This window comes from Micropterus salmoides, unplaced genomic scaffold (assembly GCF_014851395.1).
Source record: "Micropterus salmoides isolate LMB-PRFRI ecotype aquatic unplaced genomic scaffold, ASM1485139v1 Ms_hic_scaffold_4, whole genome shotgun sequence".
Taxonomy (NCBI): Eukaryota; Metazoa; Chordata; class Actinopteri; order Centrarchiformes; family Centrarchidae; genus Micropterus; species Micropterus salmoides.
In genome coordinates this window covers 26,331,281-26,357,546 of record NW_024043372.1, presented here as the reverse complement: position 1 = coordinate 26,357,546, position 26,266 = coordinate 26,331,281, and the positions used below count along the sequence as shown (strand labels likewise).

Genomic DNA, 26,266 nt, shown 5'->3' with positions numbered 1-26,266 from the left:
TTACTCCTCTGTGATAATGGAGGAGACACTCGGAAGAAGTGTGTAGAGTTTGAAATAGAGACACACATGTGTGGTCATGTAATATTTAGCGCATCAGCCAACAATTGTTTTCTATAGTGTATAAAATACTGAAACATGCCCATCACAATTTCCCAGTTTGCCCAAGCTGATGTCTTTAGGTTTCCTATTTTGTCTGATGTCACATTTGACAAGCTAGAACTAACAGATGTTTTGCCATTTTTACTTGATTAAATGAATTAAATGATCAAAACATTATCAAAACTGCTATGGAATACTTTTCTGTTGACCAACTAATCAGCACAGTTAATGTTTTTTATATAAAGTGGGGGTGCGGGTCTGTTGAACAAGTATATAATTATGTGATACATTGGACAAAAGCCACACGACGCAGTCTGGACCAAAAATGGTGGACCAGCCTAATATGCGACATTTCTATCCCCAGAAATGAACCGAAAATCCCTGCAGCATTCTGGTCACATCTTAACAAGTCCACAAAATGGGCTGTATTTCTCTCTGGAGTGCACAAAAAACTAAAATGTAAACCAAACTTTTATTCTGGCCTAAGAATAAAAAGGTTCGACTGCAGGGATAAATCCTGCCATGGGAGTGGCTGCAGTCACGCAGTCAGTGGTCAATGTGAGATGAGGCGGAAAAAAAACAGAAGTGCACTTACTGTCTGCAGGAAACATGCCAAATTGAAATTCAGAAAGTATTGCTGGGATGTTTTCTTTTACTGTAAGTGGTGATGAAAAGTTCATTATCTTAATGGGGGAAGGACTGATGATTGTAAAATGCATTTCTTCAAAGCCCGAGATCCTGAGTAAGTAGATTACTTTCTTTCTTTCTTTCTTTCTTTCTTTGTGTGCCAGCTGTAAATGTTAAACCTGACACTTCTGACTTATAAATACACAAAAGGCTGGTAGGATTTAGAATAAACAGAAACAAGGAGGGGGAGTAGAAAAGGAGGTCCGTGTGTGTGTGTTGTTTCTTTCAGGGACACTGTTTAGTGCCCAGGGTATTTAAACCATTTTCCTATCAGTGTGCAAAGATGAGATGAGATAGGTGCCTTAATTTGCCGCATCAGAGATCCACAATCTGCTTCTCAGCTTCTCTCTATGCCTCTGTCTCACACAGACATATAATCGTGTATGGACTATTTTTTGCTACTAAATGTGGAGGAATGACCTCCAACCATTTTTATGGTGCAGCTGCAGCGCACACACACACACACACACACACTGTTCATCTTCTGATAAGTCCTTTGTGCAGAGCCAGTGGACTCCGCCTCTTCTGTATCCACCTGATGTTAATAATTGACTTGAACAACACTCATACTGGATGTGTCAAGGTCACCCCCCCAGTTGTAAAAGGGACTCATCTGTCTTCAAGCTGCTTTCTGTGTCTCGCTGTCTCTTCCGAGGTGGTCGGGGTTAGTATGCTGATGCTGAATTGGATGATGCCTCAAGGCCCGGAAGGGGCCACAAAATGCTGTTGTCAGCTCTGTGTGTGTGTTTCTGCAGCACCATAACGACGTGCGGTGAAGGGATTATTGTGTTAGAGGTGGGTGTGGTTCTTAATGCATGCTTGAGAGGACCCACGTGTGAACTGAGTATAAAGATAGTACAGTAGATTTTTTTTAAACTGTGTGTGGGACTGTGTGTCTTTGTGATGTGCCCTCTATCCCTGCAGCAGCTGTATGTGGTTGGGGATTTCTCAGTACACTCAGTGTGTGTGTGTGTGTGTGTGTGTTTGTCTTTGTTGCAGCATCCCATAGGGAGTCTCTAGTGCTGTCTCAGTGTGCGGGGGAGTTGATTTGCATTCCCTGAAGATTGAACCGAAGGGGGGGCGGTTTAGCATGTGGAGAGGTGGACCCAGTGATCCAGTACTGCTGGCTCATGGCTTTTTCCGCAGCTTAAAGTGATTACCTCCCCACTGTGTCCACATTGTACCTCTGAAAGCCCAAGATTAGCACTGGGCTGTGTGACAAATCTTCTGCTATATGTACACTACGTTGTGCGAGAGCAACATTTTCTCTACAGTGTTTTCTCGCAATTAATCGGCGCTGTGTCACGGGCATGCACTAAGTGTCACTTCTTTAACAGCCACATCTCAGCTATTCAGCCTCCTTGCCTGCAAGACTTTCTCCCGACAAACAAGTTAAACTGATCCTAAATTTAAATACTCGGCCCTCATTCTGTCACAGAGTTCAAAGATGTTCCGCCGCAGGGGCTGCATTTCTTTTGACTCATCTAGACAGGGATTATTTTACGACCGCAGTGTCAGGTGAAAGTAATTAACTGCAGCGAACTACCTGTCAGGACGGAAAGCCCAGCAGAACTCTGAGTCCTGAGCAGCAGGATTAACAGCTGATAAAACAAATTACTTATCAGCCAAAGTCTGCTTTATCATCATCGGTGGCCCTACTTGCTACTAGTTTCTCTCAGAACTGTCCATGTTGTGCCTCATTTCTCATTTTCCTCTCTGACTTTCTCCATCAACAGACTGTTGTTGATACATGTGCTAGGTCCCTGTTCTTCTGTTTAGTGCCACACTATAACGTTGTGTGAATTTTTTGTTTGTCTTTTGTGAATTGGACCACAGATTCAAACAAGACAAAGTGGCAGCACATTTTAATGTCCCTTTTGGATGAGGCTGTGTTTGAGGACAGTGTGAACAGGTAAACATGTGTTAGGCCTGTATGAGCAGGCTTTGTGACTCTGCTCGTGACCGAGGTTTGACACATGTCTAACACTGCTGGGTTTGGCATCAAAGGGTTAACATGGGTTCCTGTATTAAATGTAGGATGTACATGTAGGATAGGGGCAAAATCATCAACTTTAGGTCTGCTCAGCATCCATGTCCCCCCTACAGTCGCACTATTGAGAACCAACTGACCACTTTTAAAGGGGAACTGCACAGATTTTACACATTAAAGTTAGATTTTAGGGAATAATACTGCATATGTGCTAAACAGTTGTATAAAGCCCTTTGTGGCTTCAGAGGGATCTGCACAAAGTTGGATAAATGTCCTCAAGTGATGTCACTTGAGTCAGCGCCATTTGGTGCTGAAAACTTTCAGTTTGAAAATGAAACACATCTGGGGGTGTGGAGTTAGAAAGAAGTGATTTTACCAGACCTCTGTAGCCCGGTCATCGTCTTCGCTTGTGGCTGGCAGCTTCAGGCTACATTTGCTGCTACTATCACAACACACTCAAATCTGTATAGTTGAGTGAATGTAATCAAGTTGCATTTTGGGTAATTTAGGTGCCAGGTTCAGGGAGAAGAATGCATGAAATAAAAAAGATGAAATCTGCTGCATCAATTTTTGATTATTTTCTTTTTTAAACCGCTCATTGTGAGTCTGACCGTGTTATAGAGGCACAATGCTAAATTGGTAAATTACTCTTTTTATTAGCAGCAATGTTTGCAGACCGAGGTTAGAACAGTGAACAGTGACGACCGAGGTTTAAAGGAATACATGCTAAAGACGTAGTAAGTTTGGATTCACAACAATCACAATGGATTCCAATGGAAACCCGACATGTCTAGCATGTGCATAAGATTGTCATGCTTGATCTACAAGTTGGGAAAAAATACCATTTCAGTCACAATCAGCTGCCTGTCTGCTGAGCTGTGCAACAACACCCAGTTCACATTACATGACGATATAATCATTTTATTCATTCACTGACTGCCTGCCGGTCTCTTTCTCTACTCTCAGGATTCGTCCTCAGATGGCCAAGGAGAAGATAGAGGGCTGTCATGTGTGCACGCTGGTCACACCTGGAGAACCACAAGTCCTCCTGGGAAAGGACAAGGCCTTCACCTACGACTACGTGTTTGACATCGACTCAGAGCAGCAGCACATCTACCAGGCCTGTGTGTACAAGCTCATCGAGGGCTGCTTAGAGGGCTACAACGCCACCGTGTTCGCGTATGGCCAGGTATGACGCAGAGGCCTGGATTTTAATATTAGATTTTAATAATGATTGATTAATAAAATCAAGTGTCATAGCTTTTGTAGTTATTTATCTGTTTGTTTAAACGCTCTATGTGTAACTTTCAGAAAACCCTTGTTATTAATGATGTCAGTGGCCATTAACTGAACTGCAGTGTGAGATAAAAAGAAACAAAACATTAAATAAAAAGAAGGAACCAGCACTGCAGGGTTTATAAATCATACACTGTCAGACACAATTATACAATATGATTAGATTGTTTTATTAGCCACGCGACAGTGCCGGTGGAATTTGTTTTTGGCACAGTATGTTTAAGCTTAATATACTAATGTAGTTCCCAACTCTAATATTGTATCTTGAGACTTTTCTAAGTATTGTATACAATATTGTGTGGTTGTATTTACTGTTTTTACATTTTATTGTGAACTTTTATTCTGAAGTTACTCTATAGAGAAATACAGCAGGCTCTGTTAGGCAAAAAAAACAACCCATATAAAAATGGGTTGGTTGAATAAAGCAAAGATGCTTTCAGTAAGCCAGTTAGTGTTGCAGAGTTACATATCTTTCTCTTTAAGTACAACTCACAGCTAAAGGGGGAATGCCCTTTTGGGAACGCATTGCTTAATTTAGCTGAAGATAATCAGTTAAAAGCATGTGTACACACGTGAACATTTTGTAATATACACACACCTACATAAAAACACACACACCTCAGCACACATTAATTGAAGTTTAATAAACTTCCACTAACTGCCAAGACATGCATTTAAAAAAAGGTTACTGTACACACATGTATGATGTGTGGCGTGCACAGTCAATGGGATCTGATAAAATGTGTTTCAGACGGGCTCGGGGAAGACCTACACCATGGGGACGGGCTTCGACTTGAGCCTGAGCCAGCAGGAGCAGGGCATCATACCGCGGGCTGTTCACCAGCTGTTTGAGGGAATCCAGACCAGGAGGGTGCGCGCCCAAGAGGCTGGCTCCCAGCCGCCTGAGTTCAAAGTCAGCGCCCAATTCCTAGAGGTGGGCGACGCACTTGTAGATGTGTATGGATGTAGAGCAAATGTTACGACCACACTGTAACACATTCTTGCTTGATCTCACATTTTAACAGTGCAGTAGGAGATATTGTTGCTTGTAGATGTGTGTCTGTCTGTCTGTGTGTGTGTGTGTGTGTGTGTGTGTGCTGGGATGGATGTTGGTCCATATTAACTCCAACCAGATGGGACAGAACAGGGAGACCAAAGGACCCGCCCCCTCTTCCACAAACAGGAAGTGACAGCCCAATGACAGATGGGCAGGAATGTCTGCTTGTGCTTTGTTGGTCCTGATTAATGTTGGCCATTATCTCGGATATTATTCCTCATCACTACGGGGTAGAAGATGGATAAGAGCGAAGGATAAGAGCGAGGGATAAGAGGGAGGGAGGGAGGGAGGGATGCTTGTGGAGGAGCAATGAGATAATATGACCAGTAATCATTTCCCCCAGAGGTTTCTGGCAGGTATTATGTTTGGGTTGTCTTTGGAGGCAGACAATTGTATATGTGGGTGTGTGTATGATGTGATTTACTTTAATAATCATTCTGTAATAACAATTCTAATGTAAAAACCAAACCGCTTTTCTTTCTAGCTATACTCTTATTTCTTTATATTTCTCCTGCCTGTCCTGCTCTCTGATGTTAGTGTGTTTTTTGGACGTTCTCAGGTCAAAAGGTTATCTGTGTTGATGGTAAACAGATGTGTGTGTGTGTGTGTGTGTGTGTGTGTGTGTGTTTGGCAGTAGTTATGAACAGCTGAGCTTTCAGCTGACCTCTGTGGCCTTTGACGTTTATTGGTTTCTGATAGGTCGTTTTTGACCTCTAAATTAGAAAACCAGCTGTGAGATGAGGGGAGAACATGAGAGGAATGCCGTAGTGTTGGATATGTATAAATGATGCATATGTGTTGGTGGATTCTGTTCATTTCAGCTGTACAATGAAGAGATCCTGGACTTGTTTGACGGAGCCAGAGAACCAGAGAGTCGGAGCAGGAAGTCCAACATTAAGATCCACGAGGACGCCAGTGGCAGCATCTACACCACTGGAGTCACTTCCAGGCTGGTGCACTCAGAGGAGGAGGTGGGTGCGTGTGTGTGTTTGTATCGCACATTTTATCAGAATCTTTTCAATATGTAGTATTTTTATAAACTACATAAATCGAAAGGAGTTACTCTTCTGCTAATGTTTTGTGGTCTAAAGGTTATAAAAGTTTACTATAATAAAGGTCATGTTTTACATTCAAACCTTTTTTATACCTGTGCTGATACTTATCCTAACACAGTACATTTTTCAGAGCTTACTTTTGGTTTGATTGTGTTTAATAATGCACTCCCTAATCTTCAGTCTATCAATTTTGAATTCATTTAGATTTTCTTGATAGATTCAGATCACCTTTCCTTAAATTTCATGCAGAAGCTCAAACAAAATAAGAAAACTGCTGCTTTATGTTTATGATTAGGTATTAGGTGCTTGACATCTGCAGTTTCAAGGAACCAAAAATAGAGAGAAAGAGTGCAAAACTCAGATCATAGATGCTTTGATGATCACGTAAAAATGAGTGGTATCGCATCGCAAAGGGGTTAACTGTGAAGCCGTGAATGAATGCTGACTGGTTGAGGCCGAGCATGGGAGCTGCCAGAGATCCTCAGCACCCTGAAAGTCTGTCAAGGCGGTCACTCAGCAAATAGGTCGAAGATAATAAGGGAGCTAATATGCTTCCTTTAAGGTTAAACCCAGGAGGCTGTTTGTGGGAGGGATACCAGTCTGGAGTATTTTATATTTGATGCAAGACTGAAGTTGCCACATGTCAGGCACTATCAATAATAATTGTCAAGAAGGGGAACGGATCAGCAGTGACAGTGTGGAAGACAGAGGATGTGATGAGGATGTAAAAAGGGCAGGAGCAATGTCTGCTAGTGGAGACGTGATGGGCTGGTGACAAAGAGGTTCACAGAGGTGGCAGGTGGTGGTTTAGAGGGAGGGCTACAGTAAATGCTGTCTGGGAGAAGACGCGGTATAATTCTGGGTATTTTTCCAAATAGGTGACAGAGCAGAAAGAAAGATGTGAGTTGACTGTTAAATGGAAGCAGAAAGGAAAGAGATGAATGGCTGAATTTGGGAGAGGTCATCCGTGCTTTAAGTTCCCCAAAATTTTCAGCTGAGAGACAATAAGAGACAGATGGGCACTCCTGCGGGAGGGAAGAAAGAATATGTCATAACAGGTTGAGGAAGGAAATAGAAGTGTGGTGATGGAGTCTGTAAAGAGACAAGGAGTCAGGTTGAGAGTAAAAAGGAGGAGAGGACTCATCAGTAGAGAGAGCAACAGTGTTTTGAGTGTAGAGATATAGAAAAGCTCAAAGAAATGCTTGAAGAAAGTTTGACGTCAACAAAATGAGTGGTTTCCCACCATTATAAAATACGTTGACACATATTCTTTGTTAATTCTTGTTCTTGTTACTGAGTCTACATTTATTTTTTTTGATAATAACCAAATGTCCTCTGTGTATCTGTGTGTTGCGTGTGTGTGTGTGCTGCAGCTGCTGCAGTGTCTGAAGCTTGGCGCTCTGTCCCGCACCACAGCCAGCACCCAGATGAATGCCCAGAGCTCCCGCTCGCACGCCATCTTCACCATCCACCTCTGTCAGATGAGAGTGTGCCAGCAGCCTCCAATGGTGAGACTGGGATTCGGAGTGGAGGGGTAGAAAGAAAGAAGAAAATGTTTTGGGAAGAACAAGAAAAACTTAGAAATTAAACAAAAATAAAAGAAAGGAAATTAATTTAGTGTTACGGTTGCAGTAGAATTAAAGGTGATGAAATAACTGCTATTTTCAAGTAAGACATGAACTCGTTCTCAATTGTTTTTTTTGTCTGCCCACGCTAGCAAAATGGCGGAGGAGAGAACGGGGAAGTGAACGGCGTGGACTCCAGCCCCATCGCCCAGCCGGAGTTTGAGACGCTGATGGCCAAGTTCCACTTTGTGGACCTGGCTGGCTCTGAGAGGCTGAAACGCACCGGAGCTACAGGAGAGAGAGCCCGCGAGGGAATCTCTATCAACTGTGGACTGGTGAGACAGACACAAGAAGAAAACTGTGTGTGTGTGTGAAAACATGTGAACGTCTGTACTCTGTGTATTTAAATACTAGTTTGTGATCAGTTTCTGAATGTGTGTGTGTTGTAGCTGGCACTGGGAAATGTGATCAGTGCTTTAGGAGACCAGACTAAGAAGGGAGGCCACGTCCCTTACAGAGACTCCAAACTCACTCGTCTGCTGCAGGACTCACTGGGAGGCAACAGGTAGACACACACAAACACACACACACATACTGTACACGCAGAATCGTATACAGTAATTTTGGAAAATTTTGAATATTGTAGAAGTTTAAGAAGTTTGTTCCACAATGGGAAAGCCAGGAAGTTTGATAATCTACCAAGGCACTGGCGCTTTGTAGAGCTGAAATGATTAGTCGGATAATTGTTTGATTGACAGAAAATTAATCGGCCATTAATGTTTCAGTAATTTTTCAAAGCAAAGAGAGAGAGGACTTTTTTATGTCCCATATGAACTGAAAATCCTTGTGTTTATGACTGTTGGTTGGATAAAACAAGATATTTGAAAAAGTCACTTTGGGCTCTGGGAAATAATAATGGACAGTTTTCACTATTTTCTGACATTTTACAGACAAGATCAAGAAAATTATAGCAGATTATTTGATAATGAAAATAGTCTTTGTTTGCAGCCCAAGTGCACTGGATAAGTTAGAGACTGTAGTTAAAAAGTTAGCTTTTTTTAAGCCTTCAGTGGGACACAAACACTCAAGACACACCATTAAGTTGTTAATGTCGTGCCTGAGTGTCAACAAGGCTTCTGTTATGCTCAAGGTAACAAGACATGTTTCTCACAACCTCAACATTCTTACACTGTACGCGCAGTTGTCTAAAATGATTACATTTCCCTCCTCTCCAGTCGCACAGTGATGATCGCCTGCGTCAGTCCTTCCGACCGGGACTTCATGGAGACACTGAACACTCTGAAGTATGCCAACCGCGCCCGAAACATCAAGAACAAGGTGGTGATGAACCAAGACAAGACCAGCCAGCAGATCAGCGCCCTGCGTGCAGAGATAGCCCGGCTTCAGCTTGAACTGATGGAGTACAAGGCGGTGAGAGGGGAAACATTGAGAGATAGAAAAAGAGAGAAATGAAAGTACATGTGAAAAAAATGAAGACGAAGAGGAGCTCAGAGAAAAAGATAAGAGGGGCCTGAATGACGGGGGGGAAGAGATGAGGAATGAAATGTGACAGGTTGAAGAAGAGAGACAACACACGGCTGTTAGAGTAACTGATGTAATGCGGACTTAAGAGAGGGCTGAAGGGTGCGATATGATGGATGAAATTGAGAAAAAGAAAAGACAACACTAATGGGAGTAAGAGAAGATGGTACAGGAGGGTGAGTAAGAAAAGCAGCGACCATGCATACAGCACTGCCTAATTACTATATCAAATCAAAAATCTTTAATGCTGGAACACACACATTTATGTGTGTATGTTAGTATAGTGCAGCCAGAGCCTGAGTATGGAGAAGATTAATCAGTGCAACATCAGCATTTTACAATGTACTGCAGAGATCAATTGATCCTTTAGCTGAATGTGCTTGTGTTAAGAAGCTCTGCATGTGCTCTGTGTAACATGGTTTACATAATATAGACCGTTATGCAGCAGGAGGGAAATTCAGAGAATATGTGCAAAGAGTCTCCAGCTTTGACCTCCGGGACTACAAGAAATGAGCGATCATTTAGCGGGGTTGTCAGTCTATTATGTGGTTAAGGGGGGGTGGGTGCGTGACTACGATGAGGGGCTGTGAGCTGACCTCGATGTGGTAAAAAGGGATTCGATGTGACTGGAGTCTGGAAGTAATGGAGTGTTGGATTGGTGGAGGTAATGATGTCTGCGAGCTATGGCTGGTTTAAATAGTGACTCTCTGTTCGAAGCTTACACAACAGGATGTTTTCAGTGTTAATCATTCAGAGTACAACAATAGCCGCTTGAAGAGCCACGGACAGAGCAACTCGTTTTAAACAATAGCGTTGTGTTTGGTTGGACTGCAACATCAAGTAGATGGAGTGTGGCTTAAGAGTCTGTTTATTTTTTTAGGTCTTTTGGCCCTAATATTGTATTTTTTTGCTACAATACTTGTGCTGTCCAGGGTCACGTCCATTGTTATTCATGCAGACTGTTTGCTTCTCTGTGCAGGGGAAGCGTGTGGCATGTGAGGATGGTTCAGAGGGCTACAGTGACCTGCATCAGGAGAATGCCATGCTGCAGAGAGAAAGCGACACACTGCGCCTCAGGGTAAAGGCCATGCAGGAGACCATTGACCACCTCAACACCCGTGTAACACACCTGCTGGCCAATGAGGTCAGCACTCTGCTGACCAAGTCAAGTACGTGAAGGAGGTCTCCTTTGAATGTTATAAACACCACATGAATAAATACTTTAATTTTTATGTACTATAATATGTATTATTTGCAGTATGCTTTCTGTGACCTGAGCCTCCTTCTGCCTTTTGACCTTTAGGTGAGGGCAATGAGGAGATCGGGGTTCTTATCCAGAACTACATCCGAGAGGTTGAAGAACTTAGGTAAGAAATTCCACTATTTACTGCCATCACTTGTAGTGTTACACTGACACCTCACTGAAATAATCAAACCTGGAACTGGGACAGCACTAACTTAACAAACTGTTTCACCTGACTTAGGAAGTTCTTTGGTTTTTAAAGCAATAGTTTGGGGGATTTTTGGGAAATATGCTTATGCACTTTGTTGCAGAGACTTAGATGAGGTTATCTGTACTCTCATTTCTGTCTAGAGATGCACCGATCGGTTGGCTGGGGACCTGAGTTGGCGGGTTTTCATCTTAATCATACGTGACTGGGGCCGATCAGTGTTTTATCCAAACCACATTGAACGTTACACACACGTGCAGCACAGACAGTAACTTACTATTGTCATAGACACACACACACACACATGCTAAAACGTCATAGGGGAGGAAGTTCTGCACAGTGTGTGAAGAAGACACAGAAAGAGACGCTATCTTGTATCATGTGACAAGACGCGCACATGTTGGATATTTTATAGGCACGGACCACGTAGGGCAACAGTGAACACACCTGTATTCTCCTCGTAACCTACTCCAAACGCGTCTCACCTCCTGCTGTGAAAACAGAATAGCAGGTGAAGAATTTCAAAACGCGACTTGCATTTATTAAACTATTGACAAAGAAAGTCAACAGAGCAGACAGATACAGGAAGAGAGACAGAGATAGAAAGAGACAGCTGCTTGTGCTTGTGCTTGTGTGTCTGAAGGGAAAAACAAGGCAAGCAGATTAGATTTGAGAAAATGCAGCAGTAATTTAATAATCAATGTTTTATCATGAACATACAGTTGAATGGACCCCGTTGAATGGGGGTCCTAATAAAGAAAGAATTTTCCATTAAAGAAAAGTTACAAAATTATATAGTTCTTAGAGAGAAATAGGCCAGAAAAAATACAATGGGTGTATCTCTATTTCTGTCCATTCAGTAAATAGCTGTAGAGAGCAGCCAGTTAGCTACACTTAGCATAAAGACTATAAACAAGGGCAGCTAGCCTGACTCTGTCGGAAGGTAACAGAATCCAGCTCCCAGCACCTCTAAAGCGCAGTACTTATCACATCATGTCATGTTTGTTTATTCCATACAAAAACTGACATGTAAAGTTGCAGATTTCGTTACCTTTGGAAAGCGCTATGCTAGCTGTTTCTCCCTGCTTCCACGCCAAGCTAAGCTAAAAATCTCCTGGCTGTAGCTTCATATTGGCCAGACAGGCACAAGCTGTCAATTGTCGCTAGTAAAATATAGTTTTACAGTAGGCCAAGAGAGTTTGCTAACTTTAACTAAAATAAGCTACCATATGGTATGAGTGTACTGAATTGAACAAGGGTTCATTTTATTGCTTATAAATTTCACTTTTCAATTGCAAAAGGAACAATGTTTTATGCTTTCACAAGCTTCATAGTCACCGAAAAAAACCCAGAATCAGCAGCTTTAATTAGCTTGTGATAAGTCTGTTTGAATGTCTGTGATTTTCTTTTTTTTTTTCTCCATCTAAAAACCAAGCAGAAAGAAATTGTGTATGAATGACTGAACTTTTTTTCTGTCTGTCTCTTCCTCCTCTGTCAGAACCAAGCTCCTTGAGAGCGAGGCCATGAACGAGTCGTTGCGACGGCAGGCGGCCCGATTTTCCTCGCGTTCCCCGTTCCCCACCTCCACTCTCAGCCCCGCCCCTGGCCACCCCACTGGCTCTTCCCCTGCTCCCCTGTCCATGGAGGCCGAGATGACGGACGTGTTACGCCGGGCCAAGATGGACATTGAAAGGCTGAAGAAGAAGGAGAGGAGGCAGAGGAGGATGAGGTGAGGCGAGAAGGATACATTCAAGACGTTATGTCCTCATGTAGCCAAACATCTCAGCTTGATGTAAATTTAATTTGTCATTACTCCTTTTAAGCCAATGAACCTGTGCGTGTTTTAAAAGCAAAGAGAGCATTATGGGTACATTATTGTTCCTGCCCATATACTCCTCCCTCCTCATTGCTTCTCTGCTCTAGCTTAAGAGGCACATCACAAGTCGATTAGGGCTTTGGGACGGCCAGCTTCTGAAAAGAATTGGAATGCAGCCAGTGCTGAGTAGTAACACTGGATTGGACACAAAAAGGTCTAATTCAGTCGGCCAGTGGGTCACGGGAGAGAAGAGTACATGGACTAACGGCTAATTGAGGTTAAATGGGATAGAGATGGAGGTAGACGGGAAAGAGATGGGATGGGTGATACGCGAGATGGTTGTAAAAGATGGAGCAGAGGGGAGAATAAAATTGGCAATAAAACTTTGAGAGCTAAAAGGGCAAGACGAGGGGTAGATGGGCTGAAGAAGACTTTGCTAATGACTTAAGAGAGTCTGACTTTGCTGTGAGCACATCACTTGGCAGCACTCCCAAAGCTCTAATGGTGGTTTTTAGGAGTGTGTGATGTTCTCACTTACATAAAAGAGTGTTTGTAATGCGTGGAAATGTCCAAACACTCATATTACTTTAGTTGAATTGGAGAGACCGTCAACTACAGGCGAAAATAGTAAAGGAAAAGAAATTGATTATGCCTTTTTGAATAACATTGACAAGTGACTTTATTTGTGTCTTTTTCTCAATGCCAACTGTGACCTGGTGCCACAATCATGCTTTTGTTTCCCCCTGTAGCCCGGAGCTGGAGAAAGGTCTGAAGAAACGAGTAAAACTGCACAGTCACGAGAATGGAGAGAACGGGCAGAGCGGCCAAAACGGACAGAACGGAGAGATCGATTCAGATGACAATTATGCTGAGGTAAGGTACACGTGGGTCAGCATTCGTGAGAGTTTAAACCAAAAACATACAAGAACAAAGACTGATGTACCTGTTGTGTTTTCTGCGTGTAGGACATCATGTCTCCGCTGCAGGAGGAGAGCGGCTGTGAGGAAGATGAGGGGGAGGAGGAGGACGAGGGCCGGGAGGAGGAGGACGAGTTTGACAGCGACGAGAGCCAGGTGGACTCAGACTCGGACTCTGATGAGAAAGGTGCGTCTCTAACAGCTGCTGCCACAAAATGACCAGACACCTTCCCCTTTCGTGTCCTGTTTTTAGTCAGTATCGGTCTGGTGGTCTGTCCATCACTTTGAATCAGACTAAAATATCTCAACAACTATTGAATGGATTGCCATGAAATTTTGTACAGACATGCATGGTATCCAGAGAATAAATCCCTGTGACTTTGGTGATCTCCCCACCTTTCCTCTAGTGTCAAAGGTTTGACTTATTCAGTGAAATATTTTAACATTGTTCAGATGACTTGGCACAAGATTTTGTACAGACATTCATGATTCCTAAATGTATCATAATGAGTTTAACTCTAGCGCCATCATCTGGTCTAAATTTGAAATTGGGAAACATCAGCGTGTTAGCATCTTCATTATGAGCATGTTAGCATGCCGATTTAGCTCAAATCACTGCTGTGCCTAAGCACAGCCTCACAGAGCTTTCAGTGTGGCTACAGACCACATCTCCGTTTTCTTTAAGCACATTATGCAGTTTGGACTTAGAAGTAGCACATGAATCAACCAAAGGCCTTTGGGGTGTCATGTCAGAATGAAAACAGACTATAAATTAAGACTTGATTTTGAGTTATGGCAGCCTGTTTTTGACATTACCTGCTATGCATATCATTATAATAAAAAACATCTAAATATATAACGATATTATGATGATAAAAATAAATAGAAGTACGATGTGATGTGTACTGTTCTTTAAGCAGCCAACTTCCAGGCCGACCTGGCTGATCTGACCTGCGAGATTGAGATCAAACAGAAGCTGATAGACGAGCTGGAGAACAGCCAGCGGAGGCTGCTGATGCTGAAGTTGCAGTACGAGGAGAAGCTCATTCTACTGCAGAACAAGATCCGAGACACTCAGCTGGAGAGAGACCGCGTGCTGCAGAACCTCAGTGAGTTAATGCATTATAGGATTTGTAGCTTACACATAAACTAAGGTTGGGTAGTAGAAAACCCAGTAGTAAGTTGAGCAGTTGAAAAGTGCCATTACAGGTAAAGCTTCCTGACAACAGGTCACTAACATTATTACATGGCTACACAGTGTCCATGGAGAACTACACGGAGGAGAAGGCCAGCCGGATCAAGCAGGAGTATGAGAAACGTCTTAAGGAGATGAACCGAGACCTGCTGAAGCTACAAGCAGCACAGAAAGAGCATGCGCGTCTCCTCAAGAACCAGGGGAGGTACGAACGGGAGCTGAAGAAACTCCAGACAGAGGTCAACGACATGAAGAAGGCCAAGGTAAGGGAATAGGAAGGGGAGTCAGTGGGCGGGAGGAGCTGGCAGTTTAAGCAGGAGTGCCAGTACAGTTCAGGAAGCCTGACCTTTCCGCTATTTCCAGGTGACACTGATGAAGCAGATGAAGGAGGAGCAGCAGAGGAGGAGGATGGTGGAGGCAAAGAGGAACCGCGAGATCGCCCAGCTCAAGAAGGAGCAGCGGCGACAAGAGGTCAGACTGAGCGTGTTTGTGTGTGTGTTTAGGAGAGAGATATTTTGTTTTACATGTGTCGACAGTTTTAGCAAGTGTAATTTTTACTTGCTTTACTTGCTTACTACTGCAGTAGATACTGCATTCTTCAGAAACATTTAGCACACCCACTTACGTAATATGTGCTCTGGAATTTATAATGTCACGCAGAAATAGAATTACTGGGAAATTGGGAGCTAGGTGAGACGGGATGAGCAATGTTGTATATGAAAAATGCTAATTTCACTTCTGTATTTAAAGAATGATTCATGCTGGTGAGTTGGCGTGTAGCTTGGATACGTGTATAAATGCACAGTTAGGTTCTCCATCTGTTTGTCCACCTGGCACATTAAAAACCTGATTAATGTATTATGTACATAATGCACACAGATATTTAATATCGCCTTTATGTTTTGAAGATTAGCACACACTGCACATGTGTTAATTTCCATCTTTATTTGTTTTCCCTGGAGATGAGGAAATATTTACACTGTCATACCGTGGGTCTTACTCATAATCCTTTTATTTAGGGTTTAGTCTTAAGTCTTAAAATCCTTTCATGATCAACACTTTATAAGCCTGTTGAGCAGAAAGCAGTTATATTCAGCTCAGTTTTAAGGATAAATGTAGATGAAGATGGAATAACATACTAAAGAACTGTTTCTATCCCTCCTGTCTATCAGTACCAGATTCGAGCGTTGGAGTCTCAGAAGCGGCAGCAGGAGCTGGTGCTGCGCAGGAAGACCCAGGAGGTGACCGCCCTGCGGCGCCTGGCCAAGCCCATGTCAGACCGCGTGGCCGGACGCGTGGCCCGCTGGAACCAGACTCCCCCAGTTACGGACTCTGGAGCCGAGTTGTCAGCCAGCACTACAGCAAGCAACTCTGAGCCTGAGACTGGGAGGACTGTGAGTGGGCTGGTGAGGCAGTGGAACAGCAAAAACAATGGATTTGGATACCTGGGAGAGAGCGAAGGGAGCATGGATGGAACCCGGGTCATTGGGTAAGACGGGTTGATGTAGTCAAAGTATAATCTTTACTTTGCACTTGCACGTGTTTACACTGTTCAAACAGCTTTAGTTGATATTTTCATAATAGCGATGTGTGAAATGACAATGTGAAAGGGGGTCGCCCATAGAGATGAACCTACAGAGAATTAGAAAAAACCAAATCTGCAGCTTTATAGGAGTTTCAGCTCAGCTTCAGCTGTCCGGCCTGCAACATTTCTATTTTAGATCACACTTGTTGTCTTTTGCCGCGTTAGGCAGCTGTTTTCAGTAAAAAAGCTCTAAAAACCACAGAAAAATCACTGTGCATATACTACAAGTGGATTTCAATAGAGATGAGTGTTTCTTCCGTGTCAATTGATGTGATGCTTTTTATTTATTTGTGATGGGTAACTTTAAGGCTGGTGACTGCCCATTTGTCCCTTTTATACCCTCTCCCTCTCGTAACTCTTACCTCTACTCTTTTCCACTTAGGTTGCATCTGTCACATCTTTCATATCCATCCCTTCCTCTCTCTTTGTCTCCTCCCAGCAGTAGGAAGAAGTTGCAGCGTAAGCCAGCGGGCATGGGCAACATTGGAGTGGCGGGCAGAGCCAGCAGTTTCTCCAAGTCTGCCCGTCAGAAGTGGCAAGCCCTGGAGCGTCGCATTATGGACATTGTCATGCAGAGAATGACCATCTCGAACGTGGAAGCTGACATGGATCGCCTTATCAAGGTAGGAAAAGCCTTCAATTTTTACTCTAGGTAAAGGTGGAAAATAGTGCTGGTTGAGGTGTCGTTACGGGGATTACACAGGTTTTTATTGTTACATCAGGACATGGCCTCGACCTGAAGTGTAGCACTGGAGAGGACATGGAAGAATTTTAATGTTTTGTGATACAATAAACCAAAGCCAATACACACTGTGAGATGAGCAGCATTATTAGTGGGAATTAAAAAGGAAACATACAAAAGGGTAAAATGTACATTTTACTCTGAAGACAGAAAGAGATTTTTTATAAACTTTTAGCTCTGACTTTTTTTGTGCTGTGTGTGTTTTTGATGAGTCAGAAGCGAGAGGAGCTGACGGGCCAGCAGGAAGCGCTCTCGCATAAGAGGGAGGTTCTAATGGCAGACGGGGAGGGACCAGAAGCAGAGGACCGCCTCCTTCAGGAAATTAATGAGGAGATAGAGGTGTTGAATGCCAATATAGACTATATCAATGACAGCCTTTCTGACTGCCAGGCCACCATTGTACAGATAGAAGAGACCAAGGTATGAACACACACAGACACATACACACACACACATACTTGCTGCACAGCTGTAAAAAGTGATAAGAGGCCTCTAGTAATGCCTTTGTGATTGTCCTGCAGGATGAGCTGGACTCAGTGGACACCTCAGTGGTGATCAGCTCCTGCTCTCTGGCTGAAGCACGCCACCTGCTGGACCACTTCCTGAAGGCTTCCATAGACAAAGTGAGTTATCATACAGGGCCATTTGTAAAGTCAGTAGTGTTGAAGCTATTTAAATGTGCACCCTTGGAGGTGTGTATAACCAGGGCTTGACATTAACTTTTTTGCTCACTAGCCAATGTGACTAGTGGATTTCCAAAGTTACTAACCACGCAGCATTTTTACGAGCCACATTTTTGTTGTTGGAAAATTACATTGTGTATGATTGAAGTTGAGGACGGCATGCTTAAATTGGCGTGCTATAATAAATGAAGTAATATTATTATTAGTAGCTCTGATAAGGTTGTGTGTAAAGCTCCTTTTTTTTGAGTCTATTAAGATAAACACATAAAAAGATTATTAAAAGTCCTGCATCAGAAACACTGTTTATTTATTTTTAACAGCAGTTAATACTGTAATACAGAGTAAAAATTATCTGCATTAGAAACAAAGAGCAAAGAATAAATTATTTTGTCTAAGAAAAAATCCAAAGTTAAGGCAACAGGATAAAAATTTAATGTAGGCCTACATCAGTTTTGGGCACTTTGGAATGTTTGTTTTGCATCTGCATTTCAGCAGAGATCTGAGTGGATTTATGTTTTATCATCATGAAGCTCTGGTATCTCTGAGTAACTGGAGCTACGTCCACCTGAAATGAGTACACAAGTCTTTATTTTCCAGATTATTCACTTACAAATGCATCTTCTGCTTTCCTACATGACATAATTGCTTTTATTGAAAATAGAATTAACTCTAAAAAGGTATAGCATATATGGAAAAGCATAAATGGAACTATTATAAGTGTTTAAATACAATACACTAAAAATAGAACACACAACAACACTCACCCATTCACACCCATTCACACACTGATGGCAGAGGCTGCTGTGCCAACCTGCTCATCAGGTGCAATTAGGGGTTCAGTGTCTTGCTCATTTGCACTTCAACACTCTTTCTGGAGGAGCCGGTGATTGAACCAGGAACCCTCCCATAGCTAGAAGACAGCTGTACCTCCTGAGCTATGCTGCCCCCTATAATAAAGGTTGCAGTGACATCTAGTGGTGTCTCTTTGTACAAGAGCTCAGCAAACATCCTAATTAAATTAAAACAACATATTTTCTAGGTGGCCTCATTTACTGATGTGTAAATATTACCTGGTCTAAACGTTTAGTGTTACACAGTACTGTTTGTGTGTGTGTGTGTGCGCGCAGAGTTTACAGGTTGCTCAGAAGGAGGCTCAGGTCAGACTGCTGGAGGGCCAGCTGAGACAGACGGATATGATTGGCTCATCCCACAATCACATGATCCTTGATGCCCTGCGAGAAAAGGCAGAATATATCCCTGAGCTGCAGGCTCTTATCCACAATGTACAGCAGGGTGAGTCTTGTGTTTTGTCTGTCTTTAGGCCTGTATGACAATGTGTAAGACTTTATACAGTACATTATGTTCCTTTGCCCCACATCCCGCTCATATTTCTTGTTTTAGCTTGCATCAGTGCATTTACATTTAGCGTAATGTTACACGCAAAACTTTGCTCTGAACGTGTTAGCTTAATTGTGGGATGAAATCTTTCAAGTGAACCGTAGAGCCTCTAAACACACCACCACCAGTTTCAAAGCAGTACGTCTTTCTCAGTCATCCACTTGCATTTTCTCTTTTGCTCGTGCTATCTTTTCAGCGACGTTTTGGTAAAAGTGATGAGCCTTAATCAGCCTTAGAGAATATGTTACAACTGAAAATGCAGTGAAAGAAATTTAACTGGGAAAATATGGTAGTGGAGTAGGTTGTGGCAGATACAGACATACCGAGTTGCAGTGCATGTGCGGTATTCCGGGCTCTGACGATGTTTTGTGTGCTTCCAGAAAATGGTTACGCCAGCACAGACGAGGAGCCCTCTGAGTTCAGCCAAGCCTCCGACAGCAGGTGAGACTGCAGTCTGCTCGCCCACACAACATCCTCGATGCACATCCCACACATTTAAATAAAATCTGCTAGTTTGTGTTGTTTTGTAGAAAATAGTGTTCATCCTGTAAAACTTTCATCTGAAACATATATACTCCATCTCTCTCTGTATAAATGTATATTAACCAAACTCTCATTTTCTCCCTCTCTGCAGTGTATCTCAAATGAAAGAGTCCAACAGCCAAGATGATTTCAAGATAAAGGTAAAGCTGATTTGTGTTGTTGAAGTGCACAGTTGTTATTTAGCGCTGTTACACATGTTGCAGTTTTAAAGAGACACCAGCTTCAATCCACACCCTTCCTGTTTATACAATAGAGGTGTCCTTTGTCCAGTTTTCTTCTCTCCAGATCGGAACATTACTTCCATATTTTTTTCACAGAGTGGCTAGATTTTTGTTTGTGTGGAGAGTGTGCTCAAAAAGTCAGGTAGTGCTTCGTCTTGCAGTGTCCACGGCTGTCAGATCTTTATGAATCACTGCGTGTTGTCAGATGGCATTAATGTTTTTGCTGTAGCGATTGTGTTTCCACACTTGCTCACATGCCACAGTTTGTCTGTTAGATCAGCTGCTGTTCTGGTGTGGAACCATGAGGTGGCAGTATAAGTAAAGACTTCCTAAAGCTTGGTTTGCTACTCCCAGGAGGAAGCCCTTGATTTGACACCAGTCCTGCTGAGTTGTCTATCCTTTATTGTGTTTTGTAGTTGTTGTTTTCATCTGTCAGCCTTTGTTTAAGCCCACAATGGCTGCCATCTTGTTTCTAGCACGTTTGTTTTACTATTTTTTATATTCTCTTTGCCCTTTTCCCTGCTGAATGTGTTCAGGCTGTATCTTAATTTCCTCTTGTGCCTTAATTAAATTCAATCTCTATCTATTTTTTATGTCTCAGTTTTTCATATCCCTCTGTCCTCCGTCTTTCTCATTGCATTATCCCGTCCGCCGTCCTCTGTAATACAAATGGTGCACATTTGTCACCCCAGGTGGAGCCTCGTCTGTCAGCTCAGATAAAGGCGGTGTCGGCGGAGTATCTGGGTCCCATCCTGGACCCCTCATCAGGCAGCAAACCGCAGCACATCACAAAGTCTTTGGCCTCGCTGACGGACATCCAGGAGGACGGCCTGAGCCTGGGGACAACGAGTCTGGGGTTTAGCCTGGCCATACGAGACCCTTACCACAGGGACCGGGCGTCCCGCACCATCAGCCTACCTATCAGGGGACACACCTTGTAAGTGAATCATGAGTGTTTATGCATTACTTTTAGCTAACTGTTTAGACTTTTTTGACTAAATGATTAGTTTAGGTCGTCTACAAATCAAAAAGTACCTCCTGGGACCGGCAGAAGTACCCCTGGTTAGGCATCACAGTTCTGCTGTGTGGGACTGTTAGTTATTCTGAGTATTCTTCAGTTAGGAAACCTGCATCTCTAACCCCCATGTTGGTAAACATTTGTTCTGCTGAAGTGCCCTTGAGCAAGATGAAGAACAGAGTCATTGAATGCCGATGCCATGGGTTGAAGTGGAAAATGTGTGACTTTTTAAAAATAAAACATGAGAAAACTGAGATAAACAAACAAGTGGGATAGAAGCATGAGGATACTTGCATAACCACAAGTAAACACCCAGTAGAATATCCCAAATACATCAAGGATGGAAAAGAACATGTTTTTACATTTTATTTCCTGGTAATATATACAAAGTTGTCAAAAAAAGTGCTGATTATAGTTTTACTGCACACTTTCAAACTAACAGACTCTGGCAACCTGCCCGAGGCCTGCCATTCTTTAGGATATAAAACTGCTTCAGGAGGAGAGATCAGTGACATTTATATCAGTCCTGTGGGATGGAGGGCCGGGTTGTGTGCAATTTTATATTTAAAGAAAGGAGCCTGCTAGTTTCTTTAGTCTGTTAGAAATTGCTAGACTTGCTGCTTGTAGAGTCCCAACAGTTTACATAAACGTGTATCATCCTCCTGTGCACTCCCTTGTAGATTTGCTTAGTTTGCTTTTGTGTGTGTGTGTGTTCAGTCCCAGGCAGTCTCGGGGTTATGACACTTCCCCCATAACAAGGAGGAAATCTTACGACCGTGCGTACAGGTACAAGCACTGTAATGTTAAAATTTTTTCTGTAGGCAGATTGATCACATTTTATACTCTGTAATGTCATTTTCATACTCCTTCATTCTTAACTCTTAATTCTTGTCTCTTTCTAATCTTAACCTTCCTCACCCTCCCTCCCCTTATCAGGCCCACTGATGGCTATACTCCCCCCTCCTCCCCTCCTCTGAGGACCAGGAACGACCGCAACGTGTTCTCAAGGCTCACCAGCAACCAAACCCAAGGGTCTGCTCTGGACAAGTGAGTACACTCTTGCACAAGGACACGGTACTGTGCATTCACACACTGTCCCCACATTGTCATCTGATCAGTTCAGTCTCACTTCGACTGAAAGAACCATTCCTTTCTTTTCTTTTCTTCTCTTCCATTGTGTAATGTCTTCACTGACCCTGTAGACAGGCTGAAGGTCAGGCCTTTTGAGAGCAAAGTGTTTTTCGCTCATTCACATGCACTTTCTTCCGATGAATTCCACTCTTTAACAAAAAGACTTTTTGTCTGGCATTAATGGAGTTCCTGTGGGGACAGATGGCACAAACATTCACTGAATCCAGGTGTTAAATACAAGCATTCAAGATGCATTGAAGATCTGATCATCCAAACCACAAACACAAGTTACTCAGAGCTGCACTAACAACAAGGTGTAATTGAGGTGCGTTTCCAATCCATATATAGGAGTTACCAGGAAACAAATACAAATCAACGGCAGCTCAGATAGTAGAGGTACTCCGATCAGGATTTTTTGGGCCGATCACCAATTGCTGAAAGCAGCATCGGCCGATACCGATCACTGGGTCTATTTGGAGCCTTTTATTTATCATGTAGCATTATACAGTATACTGTATATTTATTTAATTGGTCCTAAAAACAATGTATTAAGTGTTAAAGTTAACAGATGATAAGGTATCATGAAATGACAACTGTTTATTTTATTGCCAGGAAACATGGGCAACAAATTCCGCTCAATCTGTGTTAGAGACTTAAACCATAGCAGCCTTTGCCTGGTTACTGTGAACATCTTATAGCTTAACAAATATAGCTTTACTGTGGAATAAACTACAAAAACAGAACAAACAGCATCTTTATCAATTTACTACAACCATAAAAACTGCAACAAAAAAGGCTGTAGCCAAAAGATTTAGGAGATAAAGGAGCACAGGCATCAATGAGTCGATGATAAACTCTGAAGTAGCTGCTTTTTGTTCTGGAAAGCTCAGGCAGGTTCTGTGGGCTTTAAGGGAGAGAGAGAGGAGCAGAGAGAGGGAGAAGGGCCACAGAGAGGAGTCATAACTGCCTCCAATGAGATTTGAAAATAAGGAAAATTTAAATAAAAATAGGCTACAATGTAAATTCCATATTATACAGTCAATTGTTAATATTACATAGGCTACTATATTCATTATAATTTCATATGGTTTGCCATTAGTAGGCTACAGTGGATTGTTTCCATTTTTAATCCTTGTGCAGGAAGGACAGTCTACATATTTTAGATGCTGCCACCGACTTTACCAGAGGAGAGAATAGCAAACACTTTAAATACGGCCAGAAGGTTTTTGTTTGACTTTATAAAGGTTAAAAATACGGGAGATTTACGGGGAGAACGGTAGGGTTGACATGAGAGGAGTAGAGAGAGGAGTGGGGTAATGTGAGGCTCTATCCACACTGCTACGTTTTTAAACAGTTTTATAACGAAAGCGATCTTCTCTGTCCACAGCAGCGTTTCAGCTGCGTATCAGAGTTGATCTCTGTCTATATTAGAATGACTGAAAACACACATTTAGTGGCCATAGTGGCCAAATACAGCGACATGCACAGTAGGCTAGGCTAACTGTTAAGTGTTATTTACACAGTACTTATAGTTTAATAAAAATACCAAAACTAAAACTCTGTAAGTAGCATCGTGTTTTTGCTTTGCATGACTGATAAGACTGACTCACAAAGCCAAATGTGAGTGTGTGTTATCGTTTTATAAAGTCCTCTGTTTTGTCCATCGGGTCAGCAGCGTTTTCAAACAAACATCTTCTGATTCACCGCTTTAATCTGGACGGGAGGCGGAAACGTAGCAAAAGGTCTCTGTTTTTGTAACGAAGAGAGAGAGAGAGAGACAGTCAGCTAATTGAGTGGCGCTGCTCTTTGCATCAGGAAACTCACTGAAGGATCAGTCTCTCTCTCTGCCTGATGCGCTGTGTCTGTTAAACTCCGGTTGCGGGTGGCGTGTGAGTGAGATGAGCACAGCTGCGACAGTTTCACATGATCGCTCCTGCCTGTTGCTCCACTTGTCTGAATTCTGCTCAACTGTAATTGTAAATGATTGTGTGGGCGCATTAATCCCTTCTTGTCTGAGAAGGACTTTGGTGCTAGCTAGCTTTGAAAACCGCTCACACAGCGTAGTGAAACATTTTAGCTGCCGTTGAAAAGTTGTCTGGCGAGTATTGCATCATCTGATCGGCTTTTCTTATCGGCCTTTTTAGCGACCATGATCGAACTAGTTAAAGCCATTATCGGCCGATTATGATCGGTGACCGATCGATCGGAGCACCCTTATCAGATAGTAACATCCTCTGTAGAAACAAATTGTCAGGGCAGTTGTGGTTAGGGGTTGGATGTGGTATGATATGTCTGTGTTGAGACGATGTGATGTGCATGACAATGATATACATGATTTGCATTTGGGCTAGGGAAAGAAAAACCATCTTGTACAATCTAATCTAATCCAATAAAAAAACAGCCCTGCAATAAATCTTATCTCATTTTTGACACAGTGTCAGAAAGAATTGGATTGAAATGCATGGTGATTTTTGAGGCTGTAGTTAATTGTGGCGTGAAATTGGCCTGTTTTTAAATGTTGTTTTTTCCAATCCTATTTACATACACAAAACAGATATTCTGAACACCTCTCAGGGTGTACGTGTGTAGTATGGCTACATCAGATGGAGACATAATGTGGATATGAGATGCATGTTAATGTCAGCCAGCCGAAGGTGCCAAGACTGGAATGAGAAGCCGGCCCTGTCCCTTCCTGCGAACAATCAATTCCAGCTTTCCACTTGGACAAATGTCAGCAGTTAATTTCAATCAGCATTTCAGGCTCTAAAGTTGCTTGTTTTGTAATCTTTATTAATCCGCAACATTTCTCAGCTTTATTGACCCCTAATTGTTAACGAGGATGCTGTGGGAAATGAGTTGTTTGTGTGTGTGCTATATGTGTGAATTTTTGCACGTGTGATATGTGTGTAGGAGCCTGTGGGTCCTCATTATCTGGAGCTGGGGTAGGTAAATGAGTCTTGTCATCTTTCCATGCAGCTGTTGTCATTGGTAGCCATTTTGAATTGACTCTTGTGGCAGTGTGAGGATATTTATGTTTAGTGGGTCTACCATGTAGTTCCCACAGGACAAGCCTTTTCAGAGAGCATGATGGGGGGATTGTGAAATGGTGTGAGGTTTTTACATTGTTGCAATTTGATGGAAGGTATTAACATAATTTTGTCATTTGCACTCTTGTTTTAAGTGAGGTGTGGGTGGCGTAAATGTTTTGTTGACTGGAGTGAGCGATATTTTACCAGAGATTCATCATTTAAACCATCGTTTTGGTTTTGTTTGGTTTCATTGTCCTAACATTACTGCCACTGACCTAACTCTAACACTTAATTCATCATCACGAGCATACATCCAAAGCTAAATGAAGCTACTTTATTGAAAATCAACTGTATGAATTCTGTGTAGTTGGGTGTCGAAGGAGAAGCTTTAAGTTCACAAAACCAATTAAAAGGCAAGAAGACATGAATAAGAATGTATGGATACATTCTGCTTTTGTTTTTGACTGATTCATATTTGAATATATCTTTTGCGTATGAGAACTGGGATCAAGCATTTGACGTAGATTTCCAAAAACGCATGAGAAGTTTTCTTGTATTCTGTTGGATAAAGAGGGTTTGAATCCCAGATCTATTTTTTAATCTCCACAATAGCTACATTAGCATCCTCGAAAACCAATGAATATAAAAAGGATTTTGTCATGAGAGTCTGAAAGAAAAGCGGATATTAATATGCTAATAGCCACTGTCGCCAACAGTAAATACCAAGAAATGGAGGAACTTCTATCACCATTTAACACTGTTGCTCCCTCCAGACATGTACAGTACTATTTTGTTTTATTATTTCATGCTCAGAGTGTAAAGCACAGGCTCTCATGGTGACAAACCTGAGGCTATGAAATATTTACAATATAATAACAATTTTATTGCACTGTTACACACATACCAGCCTTTCCGTAAGAGCTGTTGTGGAGGTACTGTATTAGTGTGTTTTTTTTCCTTTGACAGCTTTGAGCAGGCTCACCTGTGAGTTTGTTTGACAACCTTATCCTCGATTATGGATTTTCCCTTCTGTTAACCCTGATCGTTGTCCCTTATGTTCTTTTCTGCACTAATTTCCTGAATATGGCTGGAAAGACTTGGGAGTGGACACTGGCATCAGGGGAATCATACATTAAGGATAAAGTCTACAAAAGTGTAGAAATTTTAATGTGCAGGTCTTTGATCTTTATGTATGACTATCTTGGCATCAGTGATTCCTCTTTGACTGCTTCCCTTTTTCTTTCAG

At 42.4% G+C, this 26,266-nt stretch overlaps 1 protein-coding gene across 13 annotated transcripts in view; it reads left to right on the top strand.

The window, feature by feature from the left end:
• The window catches only part of kif21b (kinesin family member 21B), a 74,226-nt gene that overhangs the window by 21,023 nt on the left and 26,937 nt on the right, over positions 1 to 26,266 (top strand). For 6 of the 13 annotated variants that reach the window (XM_038696843.1, XM_038696847.1, XM_038696848.1 and 3 more), the window contains exons 2-26: positions 3,743 to 3,965; positions 4,824 to 5,006; positions 5,951 to 6,100; positions 7,558 to 7,692; positions 7,902 to 8,084; positions 8,199 to 8,314; positions 8,985 to 9,180; positions 10,271 to 10,460; positions 10,595 to 10,658; positions 12,241 to 12,471; positions 13,308 to 13,431; positions 13,524 to 13,662; positions 14,393 to 14,584; positions 14,734 to 14,933; positions 15,034 to 15,141; positions 15,843 to 16,159; positions 16,695 to 16,878; positions 17,214 to 17,417; positions 17,519 to 17,620; positions 18,808 to 18,973; positions 19,459 to 19,519; positions 19,713 to 19,761; positions 20,535 to 20,779; positions 21,578 to 21,646; positions 21,797 to 21,907. In XM_038696843.1, the coding sequence (XP_038552771.1) occupies positions 3,743 to 3,965; positions 4,824 to 5,006; positions 5,951 to 6,100; positions 7,558 to 7,692; positions 7,902 to 8,084; positions 8,199 to 8,314; positions 8,985 to 9,180; positions 10,271 to 10,460; positions 10,595 to 10,658; positions 12,241 to 12,471; positions 13,308 to 13,431; positions 13,524 to 13,662; positions 14,393 to 14,584; positions 14,734 to 14,933; positions 15,034 to 15,141; positions 15,843 to 16,159; positions 16,695 to 16,878; positions 17,214 to 17,417; positions 17,519 to 17,620; positions 18,808 to 18,973; positions 19,459 to 19,519; positions 19,713 to 19,761; positions 20,535 to 20,779; positions 21,578 to 21,646; positions 21,797 to 21,907 (3,942 nt within the window). The remainder of the gene's footprint in view (positions 1 to 3,742; positions 3,966 to 4,823; positions 5,007 to 5,950; positions 6,101 to 7,557; positions 7,693 to 7,901; positions 8,085 to 8,198; positions 8,315 to 8,984; positions 9,181 to 10,270; positions 10,461 to 10,594; positions 10,659 to 12,240; positions 12,472 to 13,307; positions 13,432 to 13,523; positions 13,663 to 14,392; positions 14,585 to 14,733; positions 14,934 to 15,033; positions 15,142 to 15,842; positions 16,160 to 16,694; positions 16,879 to 17,213; positions 17,418 to 17,518; positions 17,621 to 18,807; positions 18,974 to 19,458; positions 19,520 to 19,712; positions 19,762 to 20,534; positions 20,780 to 21,577; positions 21,647 to 21,796; positions 21,908 to 26,266) is intronic. The other 7 variants (XM_038696844.1, XM_038696855.1, XM_038696856.1 and 4 more) reach the window with 3 other exon arrangements.